Source organism: Heteronotia binoei, chromosome 7 (genome assembly GCF_032191835.1).
Source record: "Heteronotia binoei isolate CCM8104 ecotype False Entrance Well chromosome 7, APGP_CSIRO_Hbin_v1, whole genome shotgun sequence".
In the NCBI taxonomy this organism is placed as follows: domain Eukaryota; kingdom Metazoa; phylum Chordata; class Lepidosauria; order Squamata; family Gekkonidae; genus Heteronotia; species Heteronotia binoei.
In genome coordinates, this window is record NC_083229.1 from 16412161 (window position 1) to 16427316 (window position 15156).

Below are 15156 nucleotides of genomic sequence, written 5' to 3' on the forward strand. Positions count from 1 at the left end.
GAGACATCTGAATGTGCCATTGGATATATCAACTGATGCTGTTTCTGTGTTGCGAAATTGCTCTTTTCAGGCAAGCTGTTTTGGTACCAGGTGCATTACGACATGCACGTCCGCACGCACACTCGCGAGCACCTCTACTACTGCTCTCAGTGCAACTATTCTTCCATCACCAAGAACTGCCTTAAAAGACACGTCGTCCAGAAGCACAGTAACATTTTGCTGAAGTGTCCCACCAAAGACTGTGACTATTCCACCCCCGATAAATACAAGCTCCAGGCACACCTGAAAGTTCATACAGAGATGGTAAGTCTGACTTCTGAGCAGTCTGTACCATTTAAAGCAGGGGTGTCAAACTCACAGTCTGAGGGCTGAATCAGGCCCCCAGAAGGCTCCTATCAGGCCCCTGAGCAACTGACTGTCATCTGCTTCCTTCGCCCTCTCTCTTGCTTCCTTCTGTATCACCGCTTGCTTTGCAAGGTTTGCTCAATTGCACAGGAGCTACAGAGCAAAACCTCTATTTTCTCCATTGGCTGAGGCTCCTCCCTTGGGGAGGAAGGGAGGGAGGGAAGGCAGAACTTGTTTTTCCAGTCTTTCTCAATCGCACAGCAAAGCTCCTAAGCCAAGCCTCTCTTCCTTCTATTGGCTGAGGCTCCTTCCCCACCAGTTCCCTGGGGAAGGAAGGAAAGAGCTGGAGCTTCCTTTGCCCAGTTCCCTGGATCCCATGGGAGAAATACAAAGAAAGCACCTTTAAGACCAACGAGTGCTAACGTTTTAAGCATGTTTTAAGTTTTTAAAAAATATATATATTTGTGTTTGTGTCCTTTATAAAGTTTATATCTCTGCTGCCTGATCTTAAATAGGTACACACAAGGCCCGGCCCAACATGGCTTGGTCCAACCCAACATAGCCCGGCTGAGCAAAGTCTCATTTATGTCAGATCCGGCCCTCATAACAAATGAGTTCGACACCCCTGGTGTAAAGACTGTCATTTCTGCGTTCTCTGCAGGGAGAGTTTACAAACCGTGAAAAATCCCTCTGTTGTTCTTGACCACATGTGCAGATTCCAATGTCAGCTGCTTCCCAAAATTCTCCAGTTTGTTGTTTCCTCCATTTATAATGGAATGCTTTCTTCAGTGGTTTGTCCTCTCTGCATTGGGCCCCATTTGAAGCCTGACTGCACAGGAATTATGTATTTATTTTATTCGTTTAAAACGTTCCTTTTCCTTTTCTTCGTTAGCTTCTTTGACCAAGGGTCTTAAGCTCAAGATGACAGTAAATACAAAACAGATTACAAATAATTTAAATCCAAAGTAGACTAACAACAAGTAGGAAAACCAATAATCACGATCACAAGACATGATTGCATAATCTGAAAGACTAATATTAATATAAAATTCCATAAAACTCTTTAACATTACATTTAAAATGTTTATTATCTATCTTTCTTCTATATGGACTTCAGAGCACCTTGTAATATTATGAACTACATAAAATAAAATATAGAAATTCCATTAAACCCCCCCCCCAAATTTAAAATCATTGTTTTAAGACTGCTAGTAAAGTTAACCAAAATTGGCTCTAAATAAACCCATCTTCAACTGCCTCCTAAAGATTGAGAGCAAGGGAGACAGCTGCACCTCCCTGGGGAAATTGTTCCATAATTTTGGGGCTGCCACTGAAAAGGCCCTCTATGACCCTGTAGCCTTTGTAACACCATCTTTGTTACAAGCTGGTGCTTGGCCTTTAATTACCTTGAGTTCTGTGAAGGGACAGCAGTTGGATGGCTCCCAAGAGAATATTCTTCTCTCTCGCATCCTTGTGAGCAACTCTTACATTCAGTTTCCTCTCAATACTAGACACCAGAGATGGCCCTGCTCTTCTCAATGTTTGGGATAGCCTGATTAATGATTTATTGATCTGTAGACAGCCCTTAGGGTATACAATGCTTAATTTTAGCTGTGCATCTCATCTTGAGGTCTGGCAAAGTTTCAATGTGTCTGGCTAAGTTTCGCTCAAGACCCAGCAGTTGGGAGCTTAGCCTGCTATTCCCTATAAGCTTGACCACTGCTTATTAAAATCCCTTTGTAATCAAACCTGGTTCTTGCATATTGTTTCCTTGGGATTTCTGCAAACCTTAGAGCTCCTGGTCAGAGCCGCAAACATGTACCCATCAAATGAGCTGCTTTGATTGATGGGACTGAAAGAATCTGGTTTGCCTGGGGCAGGTGGATGCTAATGGTCAGGGCTTTTTTTGTAGCAGGAACTCCTTTGCTTATTAGGTCACACGCCCCTGATGTAGCTAATCCTCTTGGAGCTTACAGAGCTCTTAGTACAGGGCCTGCCGTAAGCTCCAGGAGGATTGGCTACATCAGGGGCATGTCCCTAATATACAAAGGAGTTCCTGCTTCAAAAAAAGCCCTGCTAATGATTATGTAGAACAGGGGTGTTGAACTCATGAGGGCTGGATCGGACATAAATGAACATATGAAACTGTCTTATACTGAATCAGACCCTCAGTCCATCAAGTCAGTATTGTTTACTCAGACTGGCAGTGGCTCTCCAGGGTCTCAGCTGAGGTTTTTCACACCTATTTGCCTGGACCCTTTTTAGTTGGAGATGCCGGGGATTGAACCTGAAATGAGACCTTCTTGGGCCAGGCCATGTTGGGTTGGGCCATTGTCAGGCCGGGCCATGCGTGTACCTATTTAAGGTTAAATAGCAGAGATATAAATTTTATAAAGAACACAGACAAACACAAATATATATATATTTTAAAAAAACTTTAAACATCCTTAAAACGTTAGCACTCATTGGTCTTAAGGATGCTTTCTTTGTATTTCCCCCCTTCCTCCTAAAGGGAGGAGCCTCAGCCAATGGAGAAAATTGAGGTTTTGCTTTGTAGCTCCTGTGCGATTGAGCAAGCCTGGCAAAGCAAGCTGTGATGCAGAAGGAAGCAAGAGAGAGGCAGAAGGAAGCAGATGACAGCCAGTTGCTGGGGGGCCTGATAGGAGTCCTCCGAGGGCCTGATTCGGCCCCCGAACTGCATGTTCGACACCCCTGATGTAGAACTTGGTTCTTTCTGGATGGGGTTTTGCATGTTTTTATTTATTTAGACATTATATGCCACCTTTCCAAAGACCTTCTGAAGGCAGTTCATGAAATCGGGGGGGGCGGGGATTGCAATACAATGCAATACTGCACTTATTAGGCAAATCTTGGGGAGAGCAACCAGAGACCTTTTGACTAATCGCTTGGGTATGGCTGGAAGAGCATCGATTGGAGAGAGGCCAGCTATCGGGCTGGAGCTACGCAGGTTGGGGAAGGTATACCTCTGGGCTGGAGGGATAATCAGGCACATGGAAAGTGAAGGCTCCACCCCGCAGCTCTGACACACAAGCTGGGGAAAGATTTAAGGGTGGCCATAGAGAGGAATTGGACAGTGCATGGCATGAGAGGGACGTGTGCAGGAAGGAAAGACTGTCAGTACGGTCTAGAGAAGGAACAGGAAGTAACCAGGAAAGGGAGTGCCGTGTTCTGACCTGAAGACCCTGCCTTATGGAAAAGCTTGACTAAAGAGTTTGAAGATGTAACCAACTGTGTATGATTTTTTTCTGTGGCTGAGATCTGGCCTGTAGAGACTACTGGAGGTAGGGCACCAGCTGCTCCAGGTGGGTATGAAAAACAGCCCGGAGACAACTGGCACATTCTTTTCCCTTTCCTTTCTAGTTTGTTCCCTTTGGTGTAGTGGTTAAGTGCGCAGACTCTTTATCTGAGAGATCTGGGTTTGATTCCCCATTCCTGCACTTGCAGCTGCTGGAATGGCCTTGGGTCAGCCATAGCTCTGGCAGAGGTTGTCCTTGAAAGGGCAGCTTCTGTGAGAGCTCTCTCAGCCCCCACCCACCTCATAGGGTGTCTGTTGTGGGAGGAATGTAAAGGAGATTGTGAGCCACTCTGAGACTCTGAGATTCAGAGTGAAGAGCAGGGTATAAATCCAATATCTTCTTCTGCTTTGAGATCCAAGATGCTCTCTCTTGGAACTAGTACGGTATCTACCAGCTTGGACTGGGATTAAGCCAATTTTGGGATTGTTTTCCCTTAATTGGTTGTGTTCTGTATTTCAGTTGGTGCTTTTTAGGATCGATCCTTCTTCCGGGGCTTTTCAGTGAGACAGATTAAAGCTTTGCCTTCCTTTCTTCATGTAGAGCCGTCAAGGTTTTCCTCCTCCTCCTTTGATCTGGGGCTGTCACTTTCTGCACCATTTCTCCGAAAAGCATCTCTCTCACTGATACATGCATTCTCCTCCACTAGAGTGCCAAACGTGACCCTCCTAAATGTTTTCTAATGTTCGGGAGGCTGACAGATGGCAGGTTCTTAGCCAATGCCTCCAGCAGTCAAAATTCGTTGAAACGAGTTAGTAAAGGACAGAATAGTTCACCTCCTACTTGGAGTAGGGCAGCAACAGGGAAACGTAAAGCCTAAGGAAGGGTTCCTTCTATAAATATACTTTCCATTGCCTTATTTTTATTAGCGTTATTATTTTGCTTCATCTGGAGAAGGATTTACTGGGGAAGAAGTCTCAGCTCGTTTTTGGGTCATATTTTCAACCCTTATTTGCATTATTTGATTTCTTGAAAGGTGCCGCGTTCTGCGTGTGTTTGTGTACATAAAAAAAAGTTACCTATAGCTTTTTATCTGATTTAAAAAACGACTGAAAGGAAGGGGGAAGATTTCTAGAACTGCCATGGGGAGGAAAGAGGATGAAGCCACAAAACCTCTGTTACTGAAAGAGACGGTGGCTCAGTGGTGGAGCATCTGCTTGGTAAGCAGAAGGTCCCAGGTTCAATCCTCGGCATCTCCAACTAAAAAGGGTCCAGGGAAATAGGCATGAAAAACCTCAACTTGAGACCCCTGGAGAGCCGCTGCCAGTCTGAATAGACAATACTGGCTTTGATGGACCAAGAGTCTGATTCAGTATAAGGCAATTTCATATGTTTCATATGTTCGTATGGAGAGATGTCCCCACCAGCTTCTCACCATCATAAAGACGCCAGCTTCCTTGTGAGGTCTGAGGATCTCCCAGAATTACATCTGGGGTCTAGACTACAGAGATCATTTCTTTTGGAGAAAATGGATGCTTTGGAGGGTGGAGTCTGTGACGTACTCAGGTCTCGGTCCTCCCCTTTATTCACCCCCAAATCTCCAGGAATTTCATAACCTGGAGTTGGCAACCCTGCACCACCACTCTTTCACTCCACTTCTCCATCCTGCTATTTAAAATCCAGCGCTGTGTACAGATTCTGGCAGAAAACTACCACGATGATACCCTTTGCTTTTAAATCGTTTCCCTGTCTGATTCCCCCCCGACCCACTTACGACTGCAATATGTGATGTGGGTCACACGAACAAGCATAAAATGGCAAAGTGTGCTCTGGCTGGTAAAAACCCAGCACTTTTGTGTTCTGCATGAGCTTGTGTTTGGCACGAGCCAGCTTGGTATAGTGGCTAAGAACGGTGAACTCTAACTGGGAGAATCAGGTTTGATTCCCCACTCCTCCTCCACATCAAACCTGCTGGGTGACCTTGTGCCAGTCACAGCTCTCTCAGAGCTCTCTCAGCCCCACCTACCTCACAGCGCGATTGTAGTGGGGAGTGGAAGGCAAGGAGATTGTAAGCCGCTCTGGAACTCTGAGTAAAGGGCAGGGTATAAATCCAATCTCCTTCTCCTCCTCCTCTTCTTCGTTTCCACTACCACTTCTACTACCAGCAGAGTCTATTTCCTCAGCAGAGCTAGATTTGAGTCCAATAACATCTCAGAGACCAAGAAGGTTTTCAGGGTTTACGCCTGAAGATATGAGGAATAATCCTTTTGTCTGACAAAGGGAGCTTTGACTCTCGTAAGAACCTAAGAGAAGCCATGTTGGGTCAGGCCAGTGGCCCATCCAGTCCAACACTCTGTGTCACACAGTGGCCAACCCTGCCTCCCCCAGCCACCATCAGGAGGTACACCAGTGGCCAAGGGAGCACATTCTTTTACAGGAAAGGTTGTGGCTAAGGTGTCAGGGGGCTCTTGGACTTAGATTTTGTTTTGTTTTTTACAAGAATGGACTAAGTTGGGTTATCCTTCTGGAATTTGCCTCTAAGAATCCATAGTCTTCCCTGCTATACAGAAACCCTCCACTGATTGGGAAGAAACCTTCCACAGAGCCAGTTTGGTGTAGTGGTTAAGTGTGCGGACTCTTATCTGGGAGAACCGGGTTTGATTCCCCACTCCTCCACTTGCACCTGCTGGAATGGCCTTGGGTCAGCCATAGCTCTGGCAGAGGTTGTCCTTGAAAGGGCAGCTGCTGTGAGAGCCCTCTCCAGCCCCACCCACCTCCCAGGGTGTCTGTTGTGGGGGAGGAAGGTAAAGGAGATTGTGAGCCGCTCTGAGACTCTTCGGAGTGGAGGGCGGGATATAAATCCAATATCTTCGTCTACCTCACAGGGTGTCTGTTGTGGGGGAGGAAGGTAAAGGAGATTGTGAGCCGCTCTGAGACTCTTCGGAGTGGAGGGCGGGATATAAATCCAATATCATCTTCTTCTCTTGGGAACACCCCAGTTTTGAGCGGTCAATGCACCTGCAGCTTTTGGACGTACAATCCCCCCTCCCCAATATTATTCATAAACTGCAGTCTTCAGATATTCTATTAGGTATCCAAGAGCTTCCCCCACCCCATTAATTTGCTCCACTCTGTTCTCTACTTTGATCCCCAAGGCAGACTCCGAGTGGCTTACATTATTCTGCTTTCCTCCAGTTTGTCCTCATGACAACTCTGAAAGGTGAGGTAGGCTGAGACTGTGTGACCGGTTCAGGGTCACCCAGCGTGCTTCCATGGCAGACTGGGGATGTGAGGTTCTCCCAGATCTTCATCTTGTTGGATATTGTAGTTCTGCATGCAGAAGAATCTGGGAGGGAAAGGGTTAGGAGAATTCTCTCACTGGGGTACACTTGGCCATTGACCCCAGCCTCTCATGGGATAGATTGAGAGCCAGCTTGGTGTAGCGGTTAAGTGTGCAGACTCTTGAGAACCGGGTTTGATACTCCACTCCTCCAGTTGCAGCTGCTGGAATGGCCTTGGGTCAGCCATAGCTCTCACAGAGTTGTCCTTGAAAAGGCAGTTTCTATTAGAGCTCTCTCAGCCCTGCCTACCTCACAGGGTGTCTTTTGTGGGGGAGGAAGGTAAAGGAGATTGTGAGCCGCTCTGAGATTCAGAGTGACGGGCGGGATATAAATCCAATATTATCGTCTTCTTAGATGTTGGGCCTCTTTGGCCCTTGCTTGCCTTCTGTTCGTCATCTTCTATAGGGCCTTCCTTCTTGTTCTGCCTTATCTGAGCTTTGAGCAGTAGCAAGTTAATCTTTTTGAAGTTAATCTGTTCCCACAATGAGTTAAATAGCCCTGCATGACTATGTCATGTAAAACATGCTTATGATTTTGTAAGTAAAATTCCTTTCTCTTCTTACCATTGGAGTCAGAGCGTCTTTGTCATTTGTTTGAACAGCATTTCTGTAAGTTTGTTTCCTGTGCTGCTCCTGTTTCATAATGTCTGTTTTTATGATATTATTTTGTTGTTTTATTGTGTAAGCTGCCCTGAGCCCACTTGTGGGATAGGGCGGGATATAAATCTAAAAATTAAATTAAATTAAATTCCTCCTTAACCTGGAAGTGTGGAAGATCAGGGATACTGTGAAAAAGCTATCACATTTAACCCAATACATCTGACCCGCTAAGCTCTGTACCAGGAGCGGGGAACCTTTTTTCTGCCAAGGGCCAAATGGATATTTATAACATCATTTACGGGCCATAAAAAATAATCAACTTAAAAAACAGTGCTCTGCCGAGGGAGAATGATTCAGGCTATCAAAATTAATGCAAATAATTGTTTTTCTATTTAAAGTCATGTGGAGAGAGCCTAATCTGGCACACACACACACACATGGCCCGCTGCCCTAGGCAAATGCATAGGCCCTTGTTTTTTTTTGTAGAAAAAGCCCAGCAGGAACTCAGTAGCATATTAGACCATGTCCCAGTGTGATGTAGTGGTTAAGTGTGCGGACTCTTATCTGGGAGAACCGGGTTTGATTCCCCGCTCCTCCACTTGCAGCTGCTGGCATGGCCTTGGGTCAGCCATAGGTCTGGCAGAGGTTGTCCTTGAAAGGGCAGCTGCTGTGAGAGCCCTCTCCAGCCCCACCCACCTCACAGGGTGTCTGTTGTGGGGGAGGAAGGTAAAGGAGATTGTGAGCCGCTCTGAGACTCTTCAGAGTGGAGGGCGGGATATAAATCCAATATCTTCATCTACCTCACAGGGTGTCTGTTGAGGGGGAGGAAGGGAAAGGAGATTGTGAGCCGCTCTGAGACTCTTCGGAGTGGAGGGCGGGATATAAATCCAATATCTTCATCTACCTCACAGGGTGTCTGTTGTGGGGGAGGAAGGGAAAGGAGATTGTGAGCCGCTCTGAGACTCTTCGGAGTGGAGGGCGGGATATAAATCCAATATCTTTTTCTGCTTAATATTAGCATATTAGGCCACACCCTCTGGGATAATCAAGTGCAAACTGAACTGTGACAGTAACTTTTCCAGGCCCTGCAGCAATTCTGGCTGGCCAGCCAGGCCCCAGGGAGGCTGCCGCACAGTACATCTGGGGCCTGTGATCCCTGCCTGGCCCTGGGGAGGCTGCTGCACAGCGTGGCTGGGCCCCACGATCCTCGCTGACCAGCCAGGCCCCAGGGAGGCTGCCACGTGACTCGGTTTGGCCCAGCAATCCCCGAGGGCCACACCAAGGGACCTCGAGGGCCGTATACAGCCCTCAGGACAGAGATTCCCCACTCCTGCTCTATACCATGCTGCTTCATAGTCTTTACATCAGGGGTTCACGTAAGATAACAGAAATTGTTTGTATTTGGGATGAAGACTCCATAGGCTCGCAATCTAAAACAGATAAAAGTCTTTGAATTACAAAGGGGTTGGGAAGAAAGGCTTTTCTGTAAATTTATGTATTTCTGTCACACTGAGAGTTTAAGTACCCAATCAGAAGGATCGTGTGGCACAGTTTTTCCCGAGCTGGACTGCTGCGATTTCACACGGTGGTCAAGATTGTATATGTGAATATTTGCCTGTATCAGGGAGAAAAGATTCTTTATTTGTTCAGGGAGAAGGCTGGCCTAAATCCCCTCTTCCCTAATACATTGCTATTGTGTAAACCATATGCGTATCCAAGTGCTAACACGCCCCTTTGCATTCTGAAATTGTAGAGATGAAGAAGAAGAATTGCAGATTTATACCCCGCCCTTCTTTCTGAAACAGAGACTCAGAGCGGTTTACAATCTCCTATATCTTCTCCCCCCACAACAGACACTTTGTGAGGTGGGTGGGGCTGAGAGGGCTCTCACAGCAGCTGCCCTTTCATGGACAACCTCTGCCAGAGCTATGACTGACCCAAGGCCACTCCAGCAGCTGCAAGTGGAGGAGTGGGGAATCAAACCCAGTTCTCTCAGATAAGAGTCTATGCAGTTAACCACTACAGGGGAAGAAGGTCTATGAGGGCTCTGGCTGACCCAAGGCTATTCCAGCAGGTGCAAGTGGAGGAGTGGGGGAGGAAGATAAAGGAGATTGTGAGCCACTCTGAGTCTCTGAGATTTGGAGTGGAGGGCGGGATATAAATCCAATATCATCATCATCATCATCATCTACACTTTCCCCCCAGTAAGCTGGGTACTCATTTTACTGACCTCGGAAGAATGGAAGGCTGAGTCAACCTTGAGCCAGCTACCTGAACCCAGCTTCCACCAGTATCAAACTCAGAGCTTGGACTGCAGCTTTACCACTCTTGCAAACTCAAAAAGTTTGGGGACCCCGATCTATCATGTGGCTATTTAGATGTTCAACTTTAAGATCTGTTTTTGATATTGTGCTCTGGAAGACAGGCCGGAGATAGCTGTGGGTGGTCTTTACTGAAATGCAGTTGATAGTCCAAAAGCGTTTTTCGCTCAGAATGCCTCTAAATCAGCATTGTTTTAAATGCAAGCGTAAGATCCCTGCCAACTGCAATCCACGCGTTGTCCCGTCTCCCTCCTGCGCCAGCGATGTTTGTAAGCAAAACACACAAGAGACACCCCGCAGTGCTTTCTGAGCATCCAAAAACATTATAAGAAGCAGAAATTGTATGGAAGGCTACAAGGATTTGCATCTGTTAGTGTTCGCATCATGAGGGATCTGGCCAGCTTTTCTGCTTTTTTTGGGGGGGGGGGGAGATGCAAGAAGGGGAATGTGATGAAAATCCTTCTAATTAATTAAAACGTTAGAGACATCTTGAGGCTGAAGTAATAGACTTCTTTATAGAGCAGGGAGATATGTATTTGAAGTACTTGAAGGGCTGTCATAGAGGATGGTGTGGAATTGTTTTCTGTGGCCCCGGAAGGTAGGACCAGAACCGATGGGTTGAAATTCAATCTAAAGCGTTTCCGGCTCAATATTAGGAAGAACTTCCTGACCGTTAGAGCGATTCCTCAGTGGAACAGGCTTCCTCGGGAGGTGGTGGGCTCTCCTTCCTTGGAGGTTTTTCAACAGAGGCTAGATGGCCATCTGACAGCGATGAAGATCCTGTGAATTTAGGGGGAGGTGTTTGTGAGTTTCCTGCATTGTGCAGCGGGTTGGACTAGATGACCCTGGAGATCCCTTCCAACTCTATGATTCTATGTGCTGGCAGAACTGGTACAGAAAATCTTAGCTAAACATTCTGAGCGTTCAGCAGCAGGTTTTTGTTAACAGGTTTTCTTTTTTACAGACAAGTAAGGGACAAAGATAACTGAATATTGTGCGGCAACATGGAAATAAACGAAGCATTGAAAAAGGAGATGGGGTTGGAAGTATTTCAGTGGAAACTGGGTTTTGATGGAATATCTAACACTCCAGGTATTGTAGGAGCAGATTGAGTCTTGTCCAGAAGGAATAAATGGTTTCCCCTGTTATTTTACTAAGAGCTCCGTGGCACAGAGTGGTAAAGCTGCAGTACTACAGTCCTAAGCTCTGCTCACGACCTGAGTTTGATCCCGGAGGAAGCTGGGTTCCGGTAGCCAGCTTGAAGTTGACTCAGCCTTCCATCCTTCTGAGGTCGGACAAATGAGTACCCAGTTTGCTGGGGGGAAAGTGTAGATGACTGGGGAAGGCAATGGCAAAGCACCCGATAAATAGTCTGCCATGAAAACGTGAAAGCAACATCACCCCAGAGTCAGAAATGACTGGTGCTTGCACAGGGGACTACCTTTACTTTTTAAGAGCCCCGTGGTGCAGAGTGGTAAAACTGCAGTACTGCAGTCCTAAGCTCTGCTCACGACCTGAGTTCGATCCCAGTGGAAACTGGGTTCAGGTGTCCGACTCAAGGTTGCCTCAGACTTCCATCCTTCCGAGGTCGGTAAAACGAGTACCCAACTTGCTGGGGGGAAAGCGTAGATGACTGGGGAAGGCAATGGCAAACCACCCCGTAAAAAGTCTGCCGTGAAAACGTTGTGAAAGCAGCGTCACCCCGGAGTCGGAAACGACTGGTGCTTGCACAGGGGACGACTTTTTTTTAACCTGTTATTTATGCCAGGCTGGTGTTCTCTGGCACCCAGCAACCCTCCCTTCCACTCACAAGTTTTGCATGGCATCTCTCTGTCTGAGCCTGCCACGCCAAACAGTGCAACTGTTCACTACTGACAAAGCCTGACTCGTAAATGTACCGATGATAATGGTGTTGTCACGCAGCAGTCATAGGCTGGACCCTTAATGGTCTTATACAGATCCTCCCCCAACACAAGATAGAAGAAGAAGATATTGGATTTATATCCCGCCCTCCACTCCGAAGAGTCTCAGAGCAGCTCACAATCTCCTTTACCTTCCCCCCCCCACAACAAACAACCTGTTAGGTAGATGGATTTATATCCCGCCCTCCACTCCGAAGAGTCTCAGAGCGGCTCACAATCTCCTTTCCCTTCCTCCCCCACAACAGACACCCTGTGAGGTGGGTGGGGCTGAGAGGGCTCTCACAGCAGCTGCCCTTTCAAGGACAACCTCTGCCAGAGCTATGGCTGACCCAAGGCCATGCCAGCAGGTGCAAGTGGAGGAGTGGGGAATCAAACCCGGTTCTCCCAGATAAGAGTCCGCACACTTCACCACTACACCAAACATGCTCTGGAAGCATGCTTTGGAAGCTGAGATGAGCTTTCCTGGCTTCTGGATTCCTCTGATAGAAGAATTGTTCCTTTCTCTCATCCCACCCCCGAATTTATCTGCCTAGCCGATGGGGAGTAATATAGCAATGAAGAGAGAAAATTCTCGCTGTATCATCCCTCCATCTACCTTTATGCTTCCATTTCCTCCCCGCAAAGCATTCTGGGTATTATAAGAACATAAGAGAAGCCATGCTAGATCAGGCCAATGGCCCATCCAGTCCAACGCACAGTGGCCCCAAAAAATTATATATATATATATATATATATATATATATATATATATATATATATATACACACACACACACACACACACACACACACACACATATACACACTATGGCTAACAGCCACTGAAGGACCTCTGCTCCATATTTTTATCCAATCCCCTCTTGAAGGTGGCCATGCTTGTGGCCGCCACCACCTCCTGTGGCAGTGAATTCCACATGTTAATCACCCTTTGGGTGAAGAAGTACTTCTCCAAACCTCTGACTGTTAGAGAACTGCAGTTTCCTTTGAGATGAAGGGATTGCACACATTCACCTATATCCGGGTGCACACTTTACTTGGCCTCCTTTCCTAAGCCAGGGCGGCAGGGGTCTCAGCTTCTGTCGCAGCGTTCTTGAGCAATACACTGTCATGGCAAATCCGTTAGGGCCGCACTGTTTGAAACTGTAATAGGTCCCTGCATTTGAATGCTTCTACACTAGGGTTGCTCTACTCAGCCTGGCAAGCAGCAGGGGACTAGGGGTACAGAGACATGTGGGGGTGGCCATTGGCGAGAGTGCGGCATCACTTCCAGGAACCTCACACTTCTGTAGGAATTACCAAGAGCTATGTAGTTTTACCATGGAAAGAGGTGAGATGTCACTCCTGGGGTTTTCCTGGAAGTGATGTCATGCCATCGGCTTGCTGGCCATTTTCCTTCTCACTCCTGCCGCCACTAGGGTTGCCAGCCTCCAGGTAGAGAGCCAGTTTGGTGAAGTGGTTAAGTGTGCAGACTCTTATCTGGGAGAACCGGGTTTGATTCCCCACTCCTCCGCTTGCAGCTGCTGGAATGGCCTTGGGTCAGCCATAGCTCTCATAGACCTTCTTCCCCTGTAGTGGTTAAGTGTGCAGACTCTTATCTGGGAGAACCGGGCTTGATTCCCCACTCCTCCGCTTGCACCTGCTGGAATGGCCTTGGATCAGCCATAGCTCTCATAGACCTTCTTCCCCTGTAGTGGTTAAGTGTGCAGATTCTTATCTGGGAGAACCGGGTTTGATTCCCCACTCCTCTGCTTGCAGCTGCTGGAATGGCCTTGGGTCAGCCATAGCTCTCATAGACCTTCTTCCCCTGTAGTGGTTAAGTGTGTGGACTCTTATCTGGGAGAACCGGGCTTGATTCCCCACTCCTCCACTTGCAGCTGCTGGAATGGCCTTGGATCAGCCATAGCTCTCATAGACCTTCTTCCTTTGTAGTGGTTAAGTGTGCAGACTCTTATCTGGGAGAACCGTGTTTGATTCCCCACTCCTCCGCTTGCACCTGCTGGAATGGCCTTGGGTTAGCCATAGCTCTCCTAGGAGTTGTCCTTGAAAGGGCAGCTTATGGGAGAGCTCTCTCAGCTCCACCCACCTCACAGGGTGTCTGTTGTGGGGGGAGAAGACATAGGAGATTGTAAGCTGCTCTGAGTCTCTAATTCAGAGAGAAGGGCGGGGTATAAACCTGCAATACTTCTTCTAAGACCTGGAGATCTGTCGCTTTTACAACTTTTCTTCAGCTGGGAGAGATCTTCTCCCCTGGAGAAAATGGCTGCTTTGAAGGGTGGACTCTAGGGCAGTGCACCATGCTGAGGTCCCTGCCGTCTCCTGGCTCCACCCCCAAAGTCTCCAGGTATTTTGGCAACCCTAGCCGCTGGTCTGCTCACAAGAGCGGGGGATTCCTCACTCCCACTGGAGGACTGATAACCTTGTCCCCCACGAAGGTGGGACGAAACCTTATGCATAGCGAGGTCGTGTGCCTGAGCAGCAAGCTAGGCTTTTTGGAGCTTGTGGGCTTCCTGTCTGACATTCCCAGTCTGGTTAACAGACTTGTTCTTAGTAGCGTGGGGCTACTGGGCAGCAAGTTGGTGTCAGATTCCCATGCAGTTATTCCCTCCCCCCCAAAAAAGCCCCAAACGCACCCTGAAATTGTTTGATGTTAATAGAGATTTTAGATCCAAGTGGGGCAGCCGCGTTGGTCTGAAGCGGCAGAACAAAGTAGGAGTCAGGTGGCACCTTTAAGACCAACAAAGTTTTATTCAGAACGTAGACCTTCGTGTGCTCCAAGCGCACTTCGTCAGAAGAGGAATCCGGCGCAATGAGCAGAGCTATAGACAGCTGGTAGGCAGTGATTTAGAATGCAGAATGGTACAAATATAAGACCCAGTGACAGAATAGTAAATAGTTTTTGTTCATGAGGTTGATTCTGAGGGCCCAACCATATGAGATGGTGCAGTATCTGTGATCTGATCTCTGGTGTCTTTCCTTTATAAAGAGAAGCTGTGGACATTCCCGAGATGCGTGTGTGGAGGCTGAAATGTCAACTAGGATTTTTATTTATTTATTTATCAAATTTATATCCCGCCCTCCCCTAATGGGCTCATTTTGAAGAGCTGGGTCCAACTCTCCCCTTGGCTGTAAAGCTCACTGGATGACTTTGAGCCCATCACCCTCTCCCGATCGAATCTACCTCACAGAGAACTTGTGGGAGGCAAAACAAGAAGGAGAGAACCAGGGGTCATTTTGTAGAAAAATAGGTGGTGGAGCTCATCCAGGGATTGTTATGCAGCTGCAGATACTATTCAATGGACAAGGAGGTGGGACTCTCAGAAGGAGGAGGTGGAACTCTCAGAAAGGTTCAGGATCTGTGCTCCTGTGAGCTTCCAC

General features: G+C 47.4%; 1 protein-coding gene across 1 annotated transcript in view; it reads left to right on the top strand.

Annotated features, from left to right (window-relative positions):
* Window positions 1-15156, top strand: part of ZFAT (zinc finger and AT-hook domain containing) — a 145011-nt gene that overhangs the window by 56013 nt on the left and 73842 nt on the right. The window contains 1 exon segment of the mRNA XM_060243200.1: window positions 71-303. Coding sequence (XP_060099183.1) covers window positions 71-303 — 233 coding nt within the window.